The sequence below is a fragment of the Phyllobates terribilis genome, unplaced genomic scaffold, assembly GCF_046119375.1.
Source record: "Phyllobates terribilis strain yellow unplaced genomic scaffold, ASM4611937v1 Scaffold_8__6_contigs__length_399053987, whole genome shotgun sequence".
Lineage (NCBI taxonomy): Eukaryota > Metazoa > Chordata > Amphibia > Anura > Dendrobatidae > Phyllobates > Phyllobates terribilis.
In genome coordinates, this window is record NW_027362768.1 from 297,636,420 (window position 1) to 297,657,749 (window position 21,330).

Genomic DNA, 21,330 nt, shown 5'->3' on the forward strand with positions numbered 1-21,330 from the left:
CAGCAAAATCTGGGGAACAGGAGACTGCATGTTTCCTGGCCACAAGCAGAGGCCCGGCAGCACAGCGGTATAGCTAGAGCCCGGAGCTGCACCCAAGACGGCAGTACCCATTATAGGTTCGCACCGCCTGCTAGTACGGAGTTTAGGGCAGGAGTGAAGAAAAGGGACCGCATGATAGCTCACAGGCAGCGGGGCCCGCAACGGAGGAGCGCAGCAGGCAAGCCTCCAAACCCAGCTGACGGGGTGGACTCCAATTGCTTCCCGGCTGACCGGACCCTCCTGGACCTAGTGACCAGTGCCCCGTACTCCACAGCTTTCTCTGCAGTAAAGGTAACCGGACTGCATTCCTCGTGTCTGTCTTCTTCTTCTGCGCCTCCCCGCAGCTGTGCTACCAGCGTGACTATCATCACTGATGTCGCCCTGCTCTCTGCACCCTGTTTCCCGTGCCGCCATCCTTCATATAAGCTTTCTCAATCCCTGGGGGCCCGCTTCACCTGTGGGAAGTGTTTCATCCCAGCTGCTATAGCATCTATCCCCTAGGGTCCACACAGCAGTGCTGGACTACGAATCCCCTGTAAAGACTCCCTTCATCTGCTCAGCCATGGCTATGGAGCTGGGCCACTGCCACCGTGACCTCCCTGGAAGACTGCCTGCCCTGCTACAGAGTACCCTAGGCCCTTACGGCTGCTGCAACTGGCATCACGAACAGGATTTACGGACCCTGTTAACCAGGTCCTGTGTGCCACAAAGACTGTATATAACTGTGCTGTGTGATCCATCCACCCATCTGACGATCCCAACTGCTGCAGCCCTGTGCATACAGCACAAGTGTGTGAAGCTGTGCAGCAAGAGTGCGGCTGTACAGTGAGCAGCAGAGCAGTCTCAGTGACCGGCTGTGCAAGGAGTGACGACATATGCATCCGGAGCGGTGAGTCCTACCCCGGCAAGGGTGAACTAGGGGGGGGAGAAAGATGCCCAACTTAGGCGAAACTCCAACAGTGGGTGCTGGCGCAGCCCCCATAATGCCACTGTCTATGCCATATATCCCCGGAGCGGCCTGGTTACCACAATACTCAGGGGAGTTGCATACCCTTAGCGATTTCAAAGAGAGACTGCATAGCCTGTTTGACGTTTACCCCATGGCCGAAGGGCAGATGGTCAGCATTCTAATCGGTCAGCTAACTGGTGCCGCGCAGAGGGAAGTCAAGTCCTGGCCGGACACTGATAAACGGACAGTCAAGCACATCTTAACAAAGCTACAAGACATTTTTGATACCCCCACCGCGACAGAAATAAAAATGCGGTTCTTTGGCTGCAAACAAAGGGTGCAGGACAGTGTGAGAGACTATGCCCTCAACCTCCAGGAGGCGCTGCGAGCCATTAGGCAGATTGATCCTGACAGCGTGCAGGAGGAGGACAGACTATTAACAGAGCAATTTATAGAAGGACTGCTGTCTACCATGCATAAGACCCAATTGCGTATAATGTCCTTACAAAACCCTGACATGAAATTTGCTCAATTTAAGGACACGGCAATCTGTGTGCTACGAGAGACGACCCCTAGCGATACCGCGCCCACTAAATGCCCAGCAATACTCTACCACCAGGGGGCAGTGTCTTTGCCCTAGAAACCTGTTGAGGCTGATGCCCTGACACGGAGTAACGAACCCTCTGCAGGCTTACGCCTACAGGTACAAGAACTAACCAGAAGTGTGGCTGCATTGGCAAAAACAGTGCAGTCTCTGCAAGTGTCTTCCCCTACAGAGAAGATTCAGCTGGCCTCGAGTCCGGATGACCTGCCGTGGCGACGACAGAAGAGGATCCCATCCACCCGCACCAAAGGAAGAGGCACCGACTGCTACGACCCAACCGGGCGGCCCATCTGCCGACGCTGCGACAAGGTGGGTCACATCGCAAGTTGGTGTCCGTTAAACGACCGACCCCTGGGGCAGAGGACCAACCCCCATGAGTAAAGCAACCTGGTCCACTCAACTGGAGGGACAAGTACATAGGGGGACGGCCGATCCTGCCCGTCGTGATTGATGGCATTTCATTGAACGCTCTCTTGGACACTGGTTCCCAAGTGACCACGATGCCTCATATGCTTTACAAACACTATTGAGCTGATACTGACCTTACCCATTGCCCTGATGATGACTTAACTATAGTAGCAAGTAACGGTCAGCCCTTGCCTCAGGTGGGGTATAAAGAGGTGACCATTAAGGTGGGGAGAGTGGAACTTGAATCGCAGGGTTTGATAATTGTGGATATTGATAAACGTTAATGCCATCCCATGATCACCCTAGGTACAAACATTATTAAAAACTGTATTGGTGAAATAATTGTGTTGCTACAGCAGGTAGCTGAAACCGCCAACGCCGGACAACAACGAGTCCAGCACAAAGAGATTAGAGCACTCATGCAAAGACAACAGGTAGAGTTGTCCGGTGCAGAGATTGGCAGCGTAAGGGTGAGTGACCCGTACCCCATTGTGCTACCCCCCAAGAGTGAAATGATGATATGGTGTAGGGCAGCCACGGGCATCAGAGGCCAAGACTACCAGGCCTTGGTAGAGCCCATTTACTCTGACAGCAGACCCACTATCCTGACAGCCTAAGAGGTGGTAGATGTCAGAAAGGGGAGGGTACCCGTGCGAGTATTAAATTGTGGGGAAAAAGAGGCCAACTTACCCAGGTACGCTACAGTAATAGTTTTTATATACACAGGGGCAGTCTCTGAGCTATATTTCTGGTAATATCAGGTTGGCCCGGTGACTCACTCCATGTTACTGTGAGTGGCAAATTTTATATTTTATATATCGTATTTAAAGTTATGTTTTAGATTTCACAATCTTGCTGTCCAATTATCTATAATATTGTGATAAAATTGAGTGGTGGTCAAATACTCCCACCTAATTGCTAATTATACGCTACAGTAGCCAAGCTCTTTACTGTTACTAATAACGCAATCCTGGCAGTAGAACCCTTGGACCCGTCTGAAATGACGGAGGACAACGGCTCCTCAGGACGGTTGGAGGACTGGTGTCAGAAACTGCACGTTGGTACTGACTCCACCCCTTCACATCACAAAGATGGCGTCTACCGGGTAGTACAGGAATACGAAAGGGTATTCAGTAAGAGCTCCCTGGATTTTGGGCAAGTAAAAGGGATCCAACACCATATCCCTACTGGAGTCCACCCCCCTATTAAAGAGAGATACCGTCCTGTCCCTCTGGCTCACTACCAGTGTGCCAAGAGCATGTTGTGAGAAATTAAAGAGGAAGGAGTAATAAGGGATAGTTGTAGCCCCTGGGCAGCCCCCTTGGTACTAGTCAAAAAGAAGGATGGTACCATGCGTATGTGCGTCGACTATAGGCAGATCAAATGCATCACCCATAAAGACGTCTATCCCTTGACGCGTATCGAGGAGTCGCTAGCTGCCCTAAAATCAGCTAAATGCTTTTCGACCCTAGATTCACCAGTGGGTACTGGCAGGTTCCCGTTGCAGAGGCAGACAAGGAGAAGACCGCATTTACTACACAATGGGCTTACTTATGCGAGTTCAACTGTATGCCATTCGGGCTGTGCAACGCCACTGGAACGTTCCAGAGGGTAATGGAGTGTTGCCTTGGGCATAAGAACTTCGAAACGGTACTGTTATACCTGGACAATGTCATTGTCTATTCTAGAACCTATGAAGACCATTTGAAACACCTGGCCGAGGTATTCGAAGCCCTATCCAACTTTGGTCTGAAGGTGAAGCCGTCCAAATGTCATCTCCTGAAACCCAAGGTACAATACCTAGGCCATGTTGTGAGCGCAGAAGGCGTGGCACCAGACCCAGATAAGGTCACCGTCATCAAGGACTGGCAGAAGCCAACTACCATTCGTGAGGTACGACAATTTCTAGGGTTGGTTGGCTATTACAGAAGGTTTATCAAGGGCTTTACCAAGATAGCCGCTCCCCTTCAGGACCTCTTGGTGGGCCACTCCAAAAAGGCAAAGACCAAGAGCCCTCCGATCGAGTGGGATGACAGGGAGGAAGAATCCTTCAACCGCTTGAAGCTAGCTCTCACGGGAGACAAAATCATGGCTTACCCCGACTACGGTCAGCCGTTTATCCTGTACACAGATGCCAGCAACGTTGGGTTGGGAGCAGTGTTGTCTCAAATGCAGAAAGGCAAAGAGAGGAAGCTTCGCCCTACCGAAAGGAACCCCACCAACTACAGTTCCTTCAAGCTGGAGTTCCTGGCCATAGTCTGGGCAGTGACTGAGAGGTTCAAACACTACCTCGCCTCGTCCAGATTTACAGTCTTCACGGATAACAACCCGCTGACGCACCTGGGGACTGCGAAGCTTGGTGCCCTAGAACAATGATGGATGGCTTGGCTGTCTAACTACGAGTTTGTGATCAAATATCGGGCGGGAAGCAAGAACGCCAATGCCGATGCTTTGTCCCGCATGCCGAACTTACCAGACTCGGGAGAAGATTTGGAAGACCTCGAAGAAATTGAGATGCCGGCCTTCCACCACCAGGGTGCTTCCCAATGCTCCCATTGTGTGAAAAACAAGCAGTCGGCTGTTCAAGAAGTCTCTTTCAACCCATTGCCCCACCATGGATGGGCAGAAGTGCAGGACAGTGACCCGGCCATCCGCATGGTGAAAGAACTACTGAGCCAAGCCAATTCGTCCCCAGGGCCGGATGCACCACCAGAAGCCTTGCAACTGTGGAAGGAGAGAGCCAAGTTGTTCTTTTATAAAGGTAAATTGTGAAGAAGAACCATCAACTCCCGCACGCTCGAGCTGGTATGGCAGATAGTAGTTCCAAAGAAGGATGCGCCAATGGTCCTGGAAGCTTACCACGACAGGGCAGGACACTTCGGGTGGAAGAAGTTGGAGGCACTGATCCGTGAGCGTTTCTTCTGGATGGGCATGAGAAGGTCCATCGAGAGGTGGTGTCGAGAGTGTGGCCCATGCAATCTAAGACGAAGAGATCGTGGTAGCCAGAGAGCCCCTTTACAACTCATCATCACAAGACAACCGCTTGAAGTCGTGGCCCTGGACCATGTGAAGCTTTCTCCGAGTCGGTCTTGATACACCTATGCCTTAACGATTGTGGACCACTACTCCCGTTTCCTAGTGGTTGTATCAGTCAAGGACCAGACGGCGAGGACAGCTGCTAAAGCCTTTCAAGACCACTTCTGTTGACCTCATGGCTATCCGGAGCAAGTCCTAATCGACCAAGGCCCTGCTTTTGAAGCTGAGATATTTCGAGAATTCTGCATCCAGTACGGCTGTAAGAAAATTCAGACAACACCTTATCACCCGCGGTCTGTGCGAAAAGTTGAAACAGGTGGTGATTGACTTGTTGAAAACTGTACCTCTGGAAGAGCGCAACCGGTGGCCTGAGAAGTTACCAGACTTGGTGGACCTGTATTCTGGTGAATTCGACCAACTGTACCCCAGCCTATCTGATGTGGGCAAGGCCGGGTAAACATTTGGGGACCCACTTTGCAGATAGCTTCTTCATGTTCAAATGTTCATGGATAATGACACAAACACGTTCACAAGAAATCCCCATGATGTCTGCTATTCTTTCAGCTGAAATTCGCCGATTCTCCAGTATGAGGTTGTGCACAGCATCAATGGTCTCCGGAACAAAAACCACTCTCGGTCGTCCAGGACGTTCCTCATCATTGGTGCTGAAGTGGCCAGTTTTATGTTTGGTAACCCAGTTCTTAACTGTAGAATATGAAGGGCATTGATCACCCAATGTCTGTTACATATCACCATGAATATCCTTCGCGGGCTTTCCTTGCAGAAACAAGAATTTTATCACTCCTCTGCTTTCATTTGCTGTGAATATCGCCTTAGACTCCGCCATTTTGTTTTCCCGCGTGCCTAGATCACTGTTGCCATAAGCTACAAACACAAAATTTTGAAAACATATATTAGACACAGAAGGCTTTCATGTGATGTAACATTCGTTACCATAGAAACAAAAAAAGAACACAAAGCCAAAGACTTATCAGCAGTCCCTTGTATAGGAATTGAGAAGGGGTTTTCCAAGTAATAGAAAAGCCAAATTAATAACTCCACCAGAAACAGATTTCACCCCCCCAAAAAAAATCACTCTCACACACACACACAACACGCTGGAGTGGTGGTTTAATATTTTTTTTTGTTTTAACAGCTGTTTTTCACTAAAAAAGGGCGCAGTCAGATGTCTGTATAAATTGGACAGAGCTCGGACTGCAATGCACAGACTGACCGGTGGGTCTCCCGACCGGAGCGTGACAGCTTCATATATTTCTATGCTGCTGTAGCACATGTCTGTTTTTACACGGACTACGTGACCGCATAAACCACATGGGTCTGTATTTTATCTGCAGCTCAGATGACAAGGACCAATTCAAGTCTATGTGTCCGTGTAAAACAAGTACAGCACACGGATGTGTGTTTAACATTGCAAAGTATAGGAGAAGCTTTGTCATTTCATTCTTTCTTTATCCATGTCAGAAAAACACTGATTGCGCACTGATCCAAAACATTGATGACACCGGTACTATTTTTTAAGGTACCGGTTTTATACAGTCGTGTGAAGGGGGCCTAACACTAATGAAACTAGGATCCAAAAGACTGATGATACCTGTACTGTTTCGTTCAGGTACTGGTTTTATATGGACGTGTGAACGGGGCCTAACACTGATGAAACTAGGATCTAAAACATTGATGATACCGGTACTGGTTTTATACAGACGTGTGAAGGGGGCCTAATGCTGATGAAACTAGAATCCAAAACATTGATGACACCGGTACTGTTTTTTTCTGGTACTGGTTTTATACAGACGTGTGAAGGGGGCCTAAGGCTGCTGAAACTAGGATCCAAAGTACTGATGACAGTCGGACCTTTTTTTTCATACGAGAAAAGTCGCTGAGGTGTGAATAAGTCCTACAGCTTAGGACCATGAGGTGCATAATCCTAAATAGGATCAATCTGAAGCTACTAATAGATTAAAGTGGTTGATTATCACAAACCAGATGCAATTTCTAGGTCTCTAAATATGAAATATTTCCAGAAATGCCCAACAGTCGTGGTATATACCTATGCTACAGCCATGACCTAATTTCTTGAATCAAGCCTCCTGTCAGGCTGCCTGGCGCACCACTGAAATGACCCGGGCATTGTCAATACCCAGAAATAGAAATAGCACAGCAGTTAAATTATTAAGCAGGGCTGTGGTCCCTGCGTGGCCTCTGAACGGCTTACAGTGATTGGTATTATTTCCTTTTGTGATTTTGTGCACATGACATCATTGATGTTGACCTCTGATTTCCTCCTGCTTTTTTCTTTTCCTCCTTTCCTTGACTGAAAGCTAAATCCTTCTGCCTTATCAGCGCCCGGCATTGTGTACAAGCAGAAATTGCAGATGAGAGTGAATATTCTCCAGCACAGATGCTGCTGTTACTATGGGGACGCGGGAGCCAATGAGCGGCCGACGCTGCGGACGGTACTATGATGCTGAGACAAGATGGTGAATTCTACCTCTGCCTCTCATTCATTCCCTCCAGCTGATGCAAAACACGCACACAGGGTGTAGAGCAGCAAGTCAATGAGAGCTCAGCCATCAGCTGCAAAACCCCCCAAAAAACCAACCCCCCCTTATTATTTTATTTGCTACCTTATTGAGGGTTGTTTATTATTTTTCCTTTGACCTCGATCACTCTCGGCTGTTTAGATTTATTTTGGCTTTCCATAACAAGTCCCCATAGAGGGATGATAGCACGCAGCCCTTGAAGATGGTTACATCACAGGCTGACTGGTGTACGACGTCTCTCCACTGAGGACCGGGCTGGACCGTAGATTGCAGCAGACACATTGCCTACAGAGCTCCCCCATCCACAACCAACTCGTCCAAACGTGACCGTCCTGTCGACATTGAACATGGCCTGCAGAAGATGTTATTTGTGAGTAACCCCTTTTATATATTTTGTATCTCTACCACCTTGACATTGATACATGATGTCCTTTTACAGATCCTGTAACAATGTTGCCTTTGATGATAAACAAACCGATGGAATGTTCCGTCTTACTGGATATTTAGAATCAACCCCCCCCCTGGGGGATCTGCATATTAATCACAGGAAGGGGGTTGTAAACCTGGGGGGGGGTGGAGGGGGCGATCTTGGAATTGTGGAAAATTCCAAAGTTTTTTTTTTAAGGAGATGACATGAATGGGCTCGGTATGAAGGGTCAAGTACAAAATGCTTTGTCATTATAGGCTGTAAATGTCCTAAGGGTAAAGCCAGGAATAGTGCTATAGACTGACCTGTGCCAAGGAATAAGGGATTAGATGCTCACTATGCAGTTGTGTTAGTGCTGGTAGTCACCAGGTTAGTAGTCACAGATTTTACAGGAATATTGACCTGTCCTAATGCATCAAGCATTAATTAAAGAGACATTCCTGGGGTTGAGTTACGTATTCTGTGCATTGATGGTTTATGCGTATTTAGGGGAATATTACTGTGCATTGATGGTTTATGTATTCTTATATCATGTGTATCATATAAATAATATTATGCATCAATGTATGTGTGTATTGACGAATATTACTATGCATTCACGGTATACGTGGACTTACAGTAGGTGTGTATTACTATGCATTTATGGTTTATGTAGGTAAATGCTATGTATTGATGGCATATGTGTATTTAGATGAATATTACTATGCATTGATGGCATATGTTCGTATAGTTGCATATTACTTTGCATTGATGAGTATTTATATATATATATAATATACACACATACATACATACACACGTATAGATATATACACATATAGATATATATGTATATATATTACACACACGAGATATAAACCGTATATATGCTTGAGAACAGTCCTGAATTGGACTGAAACGTTGCCGTCACTGTGGGCTATTGAATTTTACTAATTTTCTATTTTAGGATTGCTGCCTTCGTGTGTTTGTATGTGTATATGTGTGTGCGTATGTATATATATGTGTGTGTGTGTGTATGTGTGTGTGTATATATGTATGTACGTAAGTATGTACATACATACGCATTATATATACACATGCACACACACACACACAATAAACATATATATATATATTATTACATGCATCTTGTCTATATAAAGTAAGTTTACAACTGTGTTTCCATGCACAGACCCAATAATATCAAAACCTGGACGGCATAGTATTTGTCTAACGCCATCTCCAACGTCAAAATCGATCCTATAATTGCATTACCTGCATTTCAGAGCTGGTACACTTATATTCTGTTGATGGGATACAATGTTGGTGTTGGAAAATTGCATTAACAAATGAGAATATTCATTTTCATGCTCCATATGCAGCCATTTTGAAATACAACATGCATCAATTGGGTATTAAGTTACATTTAGGAGGCGGTAAGCCAGTATACAATGGGGCCTAATGTTGTTGTTAAGTGCTGTGTTTTGGGATTTGAAGGCAGGCTACCGGTAGAATATTACTTTATGACAATATGGTTATTATGATGGTATTTTAGTAGGTTTCAATTCCTGGCGCCTTTATGTATAATTTTTTTTTACTTCTTTTGGGGGGGGTTGAAGGCTTCTCAATGACATTTTAGCCATTTATACCAAAGCTGCAACTAATCACCTGTCATTCCTTCAGATGAATGATGAATGCCTGCACTTACGACCGGTGCTTGCCCAGTTACAGTAAATAATTAAACCATTGCTGAATCTTTTCTTAACTTGTATGGTGGACACACGTCTACTCCCATATAGATAGTTCTATAACCATTAACATGATGAACACGTCTTATATCTATTACACTTAGAGTTGATCATTTAGCTTCAATTTGCTCCTTTTCTGCGCTTTGTATACAAGTACACAGGGTCACATCTCCAGCGTTATTGCACACCAAACCAGCTGCCATTTTTAATCACAGACTAATACATTTCTATCAAGTCTTGTATAGTCGGATTAGCACATAGAGGAATTCCCAGGAGGAAGCTCAATACACATAGTAAATTGGAAGAGAATTAATATTCAGCTCGAAAAAGGCCCAAGGAGTTTTATGATATTTTTTTCTTCTGTCCATTAATAATTACCGGTATATCGTTAGCTAAGAACTTGGATCACAGTCTATAAAAATAAAATACATACTAAAATAATATCCATGTATTAGTCAAACTTTTCTAATAGGAGCTCATTCCGATGTCAGTGATTGCTCTTTTACTCAAAAATTGTTTGCGTTTCACCAGTGTTTTTGATCAGATTTTCATCAGAGTGTCCATTATTGCTATCAGTTTTTCTCATATGTAAAAAATAAAATGTTGGAGGTTTCTCAGGGATTTTTTCACCGACCCATAGACTTGCATCAGCAAGATTGATCAAAAGTGAACATGCCTCCGTGATTTTATGCTGACAACGTAGTCCACAAAAAAAAACACGGACATGTGAACGGCCTCCTAAACTATAAAAGGTACCAGTTCTATCTGTAAAATCCACAGATAGAACTTGCATGTGAAAAAGTGATGTATGAATGAGCCCTAAATGTTATTTCTAAGAGTAGTTTGTCGTGATGAAGAAGTGGTATGCATCAAAACGCATTGCCTAATAAACCTGCTATTAAAACTCTTCGATCCTGGGATCCATTTCTGAATAACTTGTTGGTATCGTCTGCAGCACATATTCAAACCCCCGTTAATCCTCCTAACCATTTCTAAGAGTAAGACATTAATAAAAAAGGAAAGTAAAAGAATACCAGATATTTCTACAAGATACAAGTTCAGGGGTAACCAATGACAGGGTATTCAAAATTTGCAGAAAATACATGATGGATACGGAACAGTATATGTGATCAGAACCTAGGCTTTAGTTCTGGATTTAAGTTGCCCACTTTCCTTACTGATATTACATATGATATTATTTTTTTAAATTGCCTGGTATAAAAATAAAAGAAGAAAAGAAAACTTATCCTCACTGATCTCCTGCAGCTCCAGTTACGACACTGTCCAGGCCTTGCTGGTCTCCACTTCTTGGTTCTGTCTTAACACAATAGATCTAGGTAGAAATGCCAGCTCAGTCAGTGGACTGAGGTGGGTCACCACTTCGGCCAATGATTGACTGAGTGAGCATTGCTGTTATGTTAAGACAGGACCAGAAAGTAGAGACCAACAAAGGCTGGGTAAGCATCAGAACAGGAACTGAGGAGAATAAGAAGTATAGTTTCATATTTTTCAAACCGTTCTGGAGGCCCCTCGGAAATATTTTTTAACAGTTGTATAACCCCTCTGAAGCCAATTTCATCTCAATGACTTGTACGCCAACTATAGATACATAGATTGTCACACATTAAGAAACCAGTTTTACATGAAGCTCAAAGACAGTTGGCATACCTAAAATTTTAGACATTCAGTAACAACTTCTTGGGGCTTTATATTCTGACATTAATACGGCTCCTCTAAGGGCAAGTAGTGCTAATTCATGCCAATATAAACTATAGAAAATGTAGTCACTGAATTCTAATTTCAGGAGCCAATTCATTTTTACTTATATGTCACTCCTCTGTAGAGGACTTGTGGAAAGTGTCAAGCCGGCTTAAGGAGGCCTATAGGTCATGCAATGCTCCTATTGTGGTTGCAATCCTAAAATACAATATTGACCCTTTACCAAGCCACGTGACTTAGGGTAAGGAGCCACGTGACTTAGGATAAGAAGCCATACCAGACATTCCATTTGCAGACATGTGTTTCAGGGTATTTGCCTCTCCTCAGTCCAAAGAAAGATCAGATTTGGCTGGATGAGAGGCGTCTGACGGGTTATAAGGGGGAACATTTCTGCTTCAGAAGAGTGCCAAGCCAGTGTAAGGAGACTTACAAGCCATGCAATGCTCCTCTAGGACATTAAATGTGCAAATAGCCTGTTTAAAGAGGGAGAGGACTTGAATTGGAAATGTTCATCTTAGATTTCCAGCCATAGTCCTCTCACCCAGCCAAATCAGATCTCCTGCTGTGCACTGAGGAGGGGCAAACACCTTCTGGTTTGGCTATATTTCCTAAGTCATGTAGCAATACTCAAAGGATTAATATCATTAAAGGTTTTATAAAGAGTATTTAAGGATTTCTACCCCAATAAGTGGCACTAGAGTTCAAGTCCTTTTCCTCTTTGAAGAGGCTAGATGCATCATCTGTAGAGGTGATGCTATGGAAGGGTGGATGTAATCAACAGGTCTCCATTGTGTGCCCTTTTGTTTCCTCCCATAATGACCACTTCTGTTGTAAATGTAAATTAATATAATGCATGTAAGAAGTATAGTGACCTCAGAACAAGATAAAAAGTGGAACGCAAAACAATATGAAAATATTATGATTGTCTGAAATTCCTAGGGAAGAAGCAGGGTTTCAAAGCTCTTGTAGGGTTCATAGGCAAGAATGTTGTATGCTTGTTAAAATAAATATGGGTAAACATGTGAATGTGTCGCCCAAGGTCCACACCCTCCTGGAGGCAGCGTTGTCTGTTAATCCACCCCAATCCACTAACACCACTAGTCTTATCTGTGTGCGAAATACACAAAGCTTTCTGAAACATTCAAAAACAGTTTTTTCATAAGAAAACTGTTTAGGGAGATTTTTGTTTTGTATTTTTTTGGGGGAGCAGTTTTTGGCTCAGTTTTTCTTTATCTCAATTGGTTTTTTGGGTATGTGCACACATCATCTTTATGACGCTGGCAGACCTGCCAAGGTTTTCCTAGGCGAAGCTACTTCAGTAAAAAGCCAACAGTCTTTTTTCTGAAGCGGCCTTGCAGGCGGGTTTGCCATAGTTTTTGGGTTGGCGACTTTATTTCTATAAGTTAAACACTAAAAACACTCCAAACATCAACAGCAGTGTGGATTATTCATAGAAATGAATAGGGAGTTTTTCAAGCAGTTTTGAATTTATTTCTTTTGGGGTTTTTTGGAGAGGGCTATGTCAAAAAAATCATTGTGGACATAGCCTAAGGATTTTCCTAACATAATTTCCCCCCAAATCCATGGAAAAAAAATACTTACCTATATATCCCCAGAATTAATGATGGTGTGTTTATGTTACATGACGGCACCGATGGGGCAAGGACAGAAAGTCACGTCTTTAGATAGTGCTCAATAGTGGTAGGATCCTACTTGGGGATATACATATTATAATGTGGGATATATCATATATTTTCTGTAGTTTACTTTGGATTTTCACATTTCAGTCCCAAAACTCTTCTTTAAAACCTGCCACTTTCCTTATTACCAATGGTAACTACTTAATGTATAGAAATGAATGCTTTCTCATATATAGTAATTATCCAAGATTTTGTCTCAAAATATTAGTTTTTAAGTCTTTTTAGTTATTACAAAAGTAGAGATACAAAGTATACAGTGTTTAATTTATGTTATGGTTTGTAAATCCCATTAAATCAGCAACATGAAAAACTGTTTTGCTTTACCACCTGCTGAGGGGTGGGTGGGAATAATATAAAAAATAAAAATTGTGTTAGTAATTGTGATTAAACGCATTAATGATCATATTTCCAGATTACATATAACAACCAAAAAATGCAGTAAATTGGACATTATATGGTCATTTAGCCCTTGATCCAGATCACCTGTGTGTGTATTGGCCGTCCTCAGAGGTGTAAGATATAGTGGCCTTAGCAAATGTTAAATTGGGCCTCTCCAATATGTTAACCAGTTTTGCTTAGGACAGAAGGGTCTGGTGTTTGTTTCACCTTTTATGCCATCTCAAGTGATTAATAACAATGCAGTTCTCCTGCACAGATACTTTCCACCCTGGGGATAGACTGAACCAAGTCCGTGGGCGCCATCTCCCAAGGGCTTCATACCAGCTGCTTCTATTGTACATAAGGTCATGTCCATGATATGACCATGCTGTCGTAGAAGCAATTGTTATTATAGGGTTTTTATTAAAGGGAACATGTCATGTTCAGAAAAGCTATTTACCTGCAGATATAGGGGTAAACTGCAGGTAAATAGCATTTAACAGCCGGCTACAGGGAGAAAATATAGTTTTATTCTTCCTGCAGCCGCTCGCTTCCAGTCATCGGGATGGTGCAGGGAGAGGTTACAGTCACAGATCACAGCTATAACCAATCCCTGGCACTCTGATTAACAGCCTGTACTGCCTCGATAAGGCTAGGGTCAGATGGCCATAAATTCCCTCATCTGAGAAAATCCAGCTGATTATGCAAACGATACTCTGATCAAAGTGTAAGTAAGCATAGTGTGATCCAATAGTCAGTGCAGGCAATCGGACTGCGCTCAAATATCATCCGTGATATCATGACATGCATGGCCGGGCGCAGTCCCAAAAAAATCTGACAAGTGAGTGGCCCCATGCAATAACATTGGTCTAAGTACAATCCAATGTATCGTCTGATCGCACTCGGACATAAAATATGGTAGTGTGAGCTTGCCTGGACTGTAAGTGAGTAGCTACAGGGATAATAAAACTTAATTTTCTCCCTGTAGCCGATTCTCTAGGAAGCTGGCTACACAGGGTTTAAACGCTCGCTATTTACCACAGCTGTAGAAAGACATGGACTGCACATCCAAAACTTATACATTGATCTATTGCAGCTAAGCGAAAATTTACAAGACTGAACATGAGATTCTTAATAGAGATGAGCGAACCCAAGCTGTAAAGTTAGGGGTTCGTACTGGATCACGGACTTCTCCCGGAAGTCTGTTTTACAATTCGGGAGTTCAGGGAGGAGATAGAGAGAGATTTTCCATTTCCAAAGTTCGGGTCCCCATTGATTTCTATGGAGTTCTAGTTCAAGTTAAGATACAGTTCTGGTACCGGAACTGAATTTTGGACTGAAGTTCGGTCTAACCCGACGAACCTGAACTTCCACATGTCCGCTCCTCCCTAATTCTTAGGTTAACATTCTAATCAGACTGTATGAAGTCCACTGTCATGTCACGGTGATCCTCTCAGTGGTACTCAACCTTAAAAGATCACCACCGCAGCGGTAGTGCACCAACAAGGAGAGCCATGTGGTGCCCCATGTTGGAAGGCTGAGCCATCATGACTCCAGACCACAAGCACAACAACAACACCAAGTGAAAGGAGGTAAAAACAACTCACTTTCCACATGTTCTTACGCTATGAATTGAGAGCAAAAGTAGGCCGAACATTCTTGCTGTCTCCTGCTAATTAAAACCAACTAAGCCAAAGGGGAGGAGTGCTGGACCAAGTGAAAAAAGAGGGGACAGACCATGTAATATACCAAAGCTGTGGGGAAGACATGGACCACACATCCCAAAATCATACATTGAGCTATTGTGACTCAGCAAAAATGTACAAAACTGAATATGATGTTCTTAGTTTAACATTCTGATCAGACTGTATGAAGACCACTGCCACGTCACAAGGAACCTTTCAATAGGTTAAACTAAGAACTTCATGTTCAATTTTCTACATTTTTGCTTAGCGGCAATAGATCAATGTTTGATTTTTCGATGTGCGGTCCTTGTCTTTCTCCACAGTTATGTAGCATTTAAATTCTATTTACCTGCAGATCACCCCTGTATCTGCAGGTAAACAGTATTTCTAGGGGTGACAGGTTCCCTTTAAACACTATTAATCACAGGGTGTCATGTTGAGCCAATCAGCAAATTTTGGTTTTCATACTGAATGGTACCGTATATCCAGGACATTACTTTTTAGGCGACATTTTCATAGAACGTATTTACAACGGACCTCTGGCAGCCGAGGCTCAGCATTAATCCCAGCAGCAGAATTTACTGATTGGGATATTGCGGAGAAGTTGCACATTTTACTGCATTGCAAAGGATGAAATTCACACCTACATCTGCAGATAGACATGTTGTGGGTCTTAAACCCGCAGCTCTGGTCAATTTATGCCACGTGTATTTTTCGCTGCATATGCATGACATTTCTTAAATCTCATGTACTATGCGGGCGTTGTAAAACAAGTGGATTTTCAGCAATCGCCTATGCAACAAAACCTCAGCTGTATTTTGACACTGTGTGAACTGAGCCTTAAGGTGCCTATGACTTTGTATCTCCGTTATAATAATTATTGTCATATTTCATACTGAGGTCTTTTGAAATGTATTTGTATTGTAACACAGGTGGCTACTAAACTTGCGGTGTTAAGTGGTGAAATCCACAGTAAAAATGCACAGCATTTCAGCAACAGAATGAGCATGTAACAGATTTTTATTTCTGGAGCAGACTTGTTTTTCCACTCAGTTCTATATACTTCTGCAAACTTTCCTCCACGGATCTCACTGAAAAATGACAGCGAATCTGCAGCAAAACGTACATGGACATTCTGCCTTGGATTCACTGTGATTTTCAACCAACTACATTGAGCTAATTTTTCTATGCAAAGGATGTCCACAGATATGTACTGCCTCCAAAAGTTGCCCCTTCCCAAAAACTAGGGGTTGAAAAAGCCTAGCTATGGTGATAGTCTTAGGGTGTGTTCATACCTAGTATTTTTGCCAAGTTTTTGAGAAGGAATTTGGAGAGTGCTATGTGCACACGACATCATTTTTCAGGCTGATTCCACCCGAAAGTGGCAAGAAACCTCTGCAAAAAATGGACATAATGCACAGCAATGTCAAAATGACATTGCTGTGCACATGTTCAGTATTTTGTTACTTCTTTTAACCACTTTAGGCTGTGTGCCCACGATGTGTTTTTGGTGTAGATTTGCAGCGTGGAAACGCTCCAGAAACGCATTGCATACCTTATCCCATGATTTCCTATGACATTCTGCAAGTTCTGTGCACATGGTCAGGATTTTTTCTGCGCGGATTTTACTTACAGAAAAAATCCAGACATGACCAATTCTTGTGCGTTTCTGCATGCAGATTTGCCTATACAATGCATTGGAAAAACGCATAGCAAATACGCATGCAAAAACGCATGTAAAAAATGCATATAAAAACCGAATGCGTTTTTCTGCCAAGGAGATGCAGAAATGCTCAGGAAAATTTCTGCTTCATTTCTGCTTTGTGGGTACTAAACCTTAGGGTTCGGAATCCCTGAAGCGGTTAAAAGGAGCAACATGTTCATTCTTCAGGTGGCTTCGCTTGGAATCTGCCCACTCAGTATAAGGCCAGTTTCACAAGTCCGTATATTTCCGGTACCGGAAAAACTGGTACCAGAGATATCCGTGTGTCCGTGTGTATCACACGTGTGGCAACCGTGTGCCGCCCATGTGCTGCATCAGGATCACACGGACTGGCACCTGGGAATCAGCGCTACAGTTCCCTGGAAAGCGGCTAAAAATAATGGCCTGACAATTCTTCAGGCAGCTTTTGCTTGGAAGCTGCCACTATTTTATATATAAAATTATAAGAAAGAAAAAGATGGCCGCAAAAACATGGTAGAATATGACAAAAAAAAAAAACCTTCAGGAAAAACACAGCTGCCATTTTCCTGAAGTTTCTTCTGCTTTAAAAACAATGCCGGTATGTCGGCGTCTAAAAGACGTCGATTGCACATGCTCTTGAGCTCTGTTCACATGCAGAAAAAGTACGGGTTCCGTCAGGTTTCTGTTTTTTTTTTTTTTTTTTTAAGAATTGAAGAAAAAGTTTTGCATGCAGGACTTTTTCTATTTTTCGCTCTAAAAATCAGTCCCCAAAAGGACCCCATAATAATCAATGGGGTCTCTATGCAACTGAATAAGTGACACAATTGATCACTTATTAAGTTTGTCTGTTCCTGAAGCAGGACAGGCAGATTGTCCAAATGGACCTGCGATGGGATAATTAGAAATTACAATTTCTCTATAAAATCACAAAATAGATTTTTTGTATTGTTCTAGTACTGTACATTCATTGTAGAGAAGTGACCCGTGACATCAATCTTCTTTTATCCTTTCAGCGTTGGATATAAGCTGCTCAACACTATCTCCCCCTCACATCTATGTATAAAAGCGCTTTTCCATAGCTTAGATGTTCTTTGTAACGAAATGTTCTCCATTCTGGTGTAGTTTATTCAATGTTTTATTCTGTTATTCATTGCATTAATAAGCAGCACGGCGTGACAGTTCTGGTGCGAATTCTCTACAAATGTCGTACAATTGCTTAGTGAGAGAGGTCAATCGAGCCTAAATTACAGAACTGAAAATCGTAGCGATGTGTCATTGAGCAATGTCACCGATTGATGTCTAATTGGTCAATTTGGACCTTCCATTTTAGGGCCCATTTAAGGCCACGTTCACAACTTCAGTATTTGGTGAGTTTTTTTACCTCAGTATTTGTTGGTGATAAATACAGGAGTGGTGACGTGTTTCTATTATACTTTCCCTCTGATTGTTCCTATCCTGGTTCTGGCTTACAAATACTGAGGTAAAAAACTGACCAAATACTCAACATGTGAATGTGTCCTAATAGAAACACGTCACCACTTCTGTATTTTTCACCCACAAATTCTGAGGTAAAAAACTCACCAAATACTGAACGTGTGCACTTGGCCTAAGTTATTTCTCCTCTACTTGTGTTAGGGACCTAAATCAAGGCTGAGACTGCAGAAAAAATCATGGAGCCTCAAGCAATCGAGTCCAAGGAGAAGAGACATCAGCTGCTTTGTTAAACTGACCAAGGCTGCTGTGTCTGTTTAAGAAAGCAGCTGATGAAGCATCCGCCGACACACTTATCAGCAAGAGGGCTATTGCATCAGCAGCTTTCCTCAATGGTAGATCCGGGGAAAAATTCAGACCAGAACCCCTTAATATAGACGGAGACAAGATTATCAGAATTTATGGCTCATTCAGACATCAGTTTTTCGGGTACGAGTTCTCTGTTTTTCACGGATAATACTCGTACCTAAGATAATTTATGGAGTAGTTCACATGTCTGATTTTTTTCCGGGGTCCACACAAAAGCACAGAGACATGTCCAATATTGATCTGAATGACAGATAAAACTCAACGTATGGATGAGCGGACCCGTGGAAGTTCGGGTTCTGGTACCCTTTATTCCAAAGTTCGGTTCAGGTACCAGAACTTGAACCTGAACCCCATTGAAAATAATGACAACCCGAACTCTCTCTCACTTCCTTTTCGAAACTCCGAACATTGCAACAGACTCCCGGGAGATGTCCGTGTTCGGCGTTAAGCATCGGACACTAACTGTCCAGTATGAACGCCAAACTTTGAAGTAAGTGTTCGCTCATCTCTACTCAACAATGCAAGTCTATGGATCCTTGAAAAAAATTGGACAGCACATGGACTCCATTGCTGGGCAGTACATTTTTCACAGCCTGTTTAATAGGAGAAGCTGGAGAAAAAACTAATGGCTGAGAAAAACTAATGGCACTCTGATCAAAAACATTGATAAAACTCGAACCATTTTTCTCATTAGGTCACGGCCCCACTATCAGTATTTGGCCACGGCCCCACTATCAGTATTTGGACACGGCCCCACTATCAGTATTTGGACACGGCCCCACTATCAGTATTTGGCCACAGTCCCACTATCAGTATTTTGTCAGTATTCGGTCAGTATTTTTTCTCAGGAGTGGGAACCAAAACCAGGAGTGGGTGATAAATGCAGAATTGGTGACTTGTTTCTATTATACCTCCCACTCTTGAGAAAAAATACTGACAAAATACTGATAGTGGGGCTGTGACCTTATGCTCGTCTAAACAGGCTGCCAATCACCTGGGTGATCACTAGGTGAAATGATTTTTAAGCAAATTTAAAGATCATTGTTCTTGGCAGCACATCGTGCTATGTAAATGACGCGCCCCCTGGACCGTGGGGTACTCGGTGCCGGGCCGGTTGTTGCTAGGGGAGATGTCACAGTCGCAGTGACCCGGTTCATGACCCAGGGCGGTCAATAAAAGGGGATATTTACAGGGGATTTATAGTTTTTATATAAAGCTCGTGACGCCACCTGTGGTATGCGGCTAAAGGGAGCCGCCGCTGCGGAGCAGGTCCTCTGGAGCTGATGTTAGTGCAGCAGAGTTGGTTTAGCTCTCCACAGGTAGAGCCAAGCTCCAGGGCGGTGCGGTGATGGTAGATGATGAAGTAACTGTGGTTGTGCAGTGTGGTGCAGGGGATGATGGTGCAGAAATGATTCACAGAGACAGTGGGGTGCAGTCTTCAGGGTTTACTCACAGTTCTCTCTTTGCTCCTGGTTACAACTGCCAGCTTATAACCTCCCATGTCGTGCTGCGTTCGCCCGGCAGGGGTTCAGCCATCCCTCAGGTAATTCCAGAGTGCCTGACAGGACCCCGTTCTAGTTGTCCTTATCAGCCGTCTTCCTGCACTGGCTCTCACTCTTCCTGCCCTGCGCCTCGCAAACAGAGTCCCAAGCTGGTATCCTCGGATCTTTCTGGGCAACCTGGAGTTCCCTGGATCCTATGTGGTGACCTTTTTGGCGACTTGAGTGCGGATGCGGCAACTACTCCCTGAAAGAGTAGAAGCCTCCGGTTTCTAGTTGAACGTTGTAATTCTCACTAGTTAGGGGCCGGTCCCCTTCTGCGGCTCAATCCCTCCACCACCTGGTAGATTCGGGCGTACGGGTGGCCTCCAGCACTCTCCGTACCCCTGGGATCCCTTCTTCACTCCTGGAGCCTTCCCTCAGCTCCCGTTCCTTCCTCCTCTCCTTCTCCTGGGCCTCTCTCACTCAGGCCCGCACTTCCCTGAGCAGAGCTCCTGCAGAACTCCTACTCCCAACTCTTCCTCTGACTCAATCTCCTCAGACTTACTGAGCTCCCCTGAACTACTTCCTCCACCCACACCCACTACATGGTTCCCCCTACTTGGTTGCCCCCACTCCAGCCAGGGACAGGGCTCAGCAGAGGAGCAGCGCATCTTGCCCCTCCTGCCGGTCTGGAGTAGTGTAATGTTGGATGCAGGTGTTTGGGTCCCGGGCAGCACTCTATCCTTACCTGAGAGTGAGATACCACACCTCTGGGTGAGATGCAGTTCCTCTGTGGCGACTGAACCCGCAGGGGCGCCACATAAACAGGACGTGCTGCCGAGAACAAAGAAGCAGAATAATCATGTAAATGATACGATAGTTCTGTGTGTACTGAAGTGCAATCGACCTGTCTAAACAGGCTATTAAACTACAGTCAATTGGAGTACATTAACGGCAGCATGGCCAATGTAAAGTACCTTAAATAATAATCAGAGCAAGAGACAAAGAGACCGATAAGTGGGGAAAGAGGCATTTTTCTCTAAAGAGATATATTACAAAGTTTCTTATCTTCACCTGTACTGTTTTTTTATGGAAAAAAAAGTTTCAATACTATTTCACTTTTTCGTTTTGG

The 21,330-nt window shown here is 43.9% G+C and overlaps 1 protein-coding gene across 6 annotated transcripts in view; it reads left to right on the forward strand.

The window, feature by feature from the left end:
• Window positions 1–21,330, forward strand: part of IQSEC1 (IQ motif and Sec7 domain ArfGEF 1) — a 913,452-nt gene that overhangs the window by 541,242 nt on the left and 350,880 nt on the right. For 2 of the 6 annotated variants that reach the window (XM_073644468.1, XM_073644473.1), the window contains exon 1: window positions 7,561–7,967. The exons of the other annotated variants lie outside the window; for them this stretch is intronic. In XM_073644468.1, coding sequence (XP_073500569.1) covers window positions 7,945–7,967 — 23 coding nt within the window. In that variant the 5' untranslated portion in view covers window positions 7,561–7,944. Of the gene's footprint in view, window positions 1–7,560; window positions 7,968–21,330 lie in introns of those variants that run through there. 6 annotated transcript variants of the gene reach the window in all.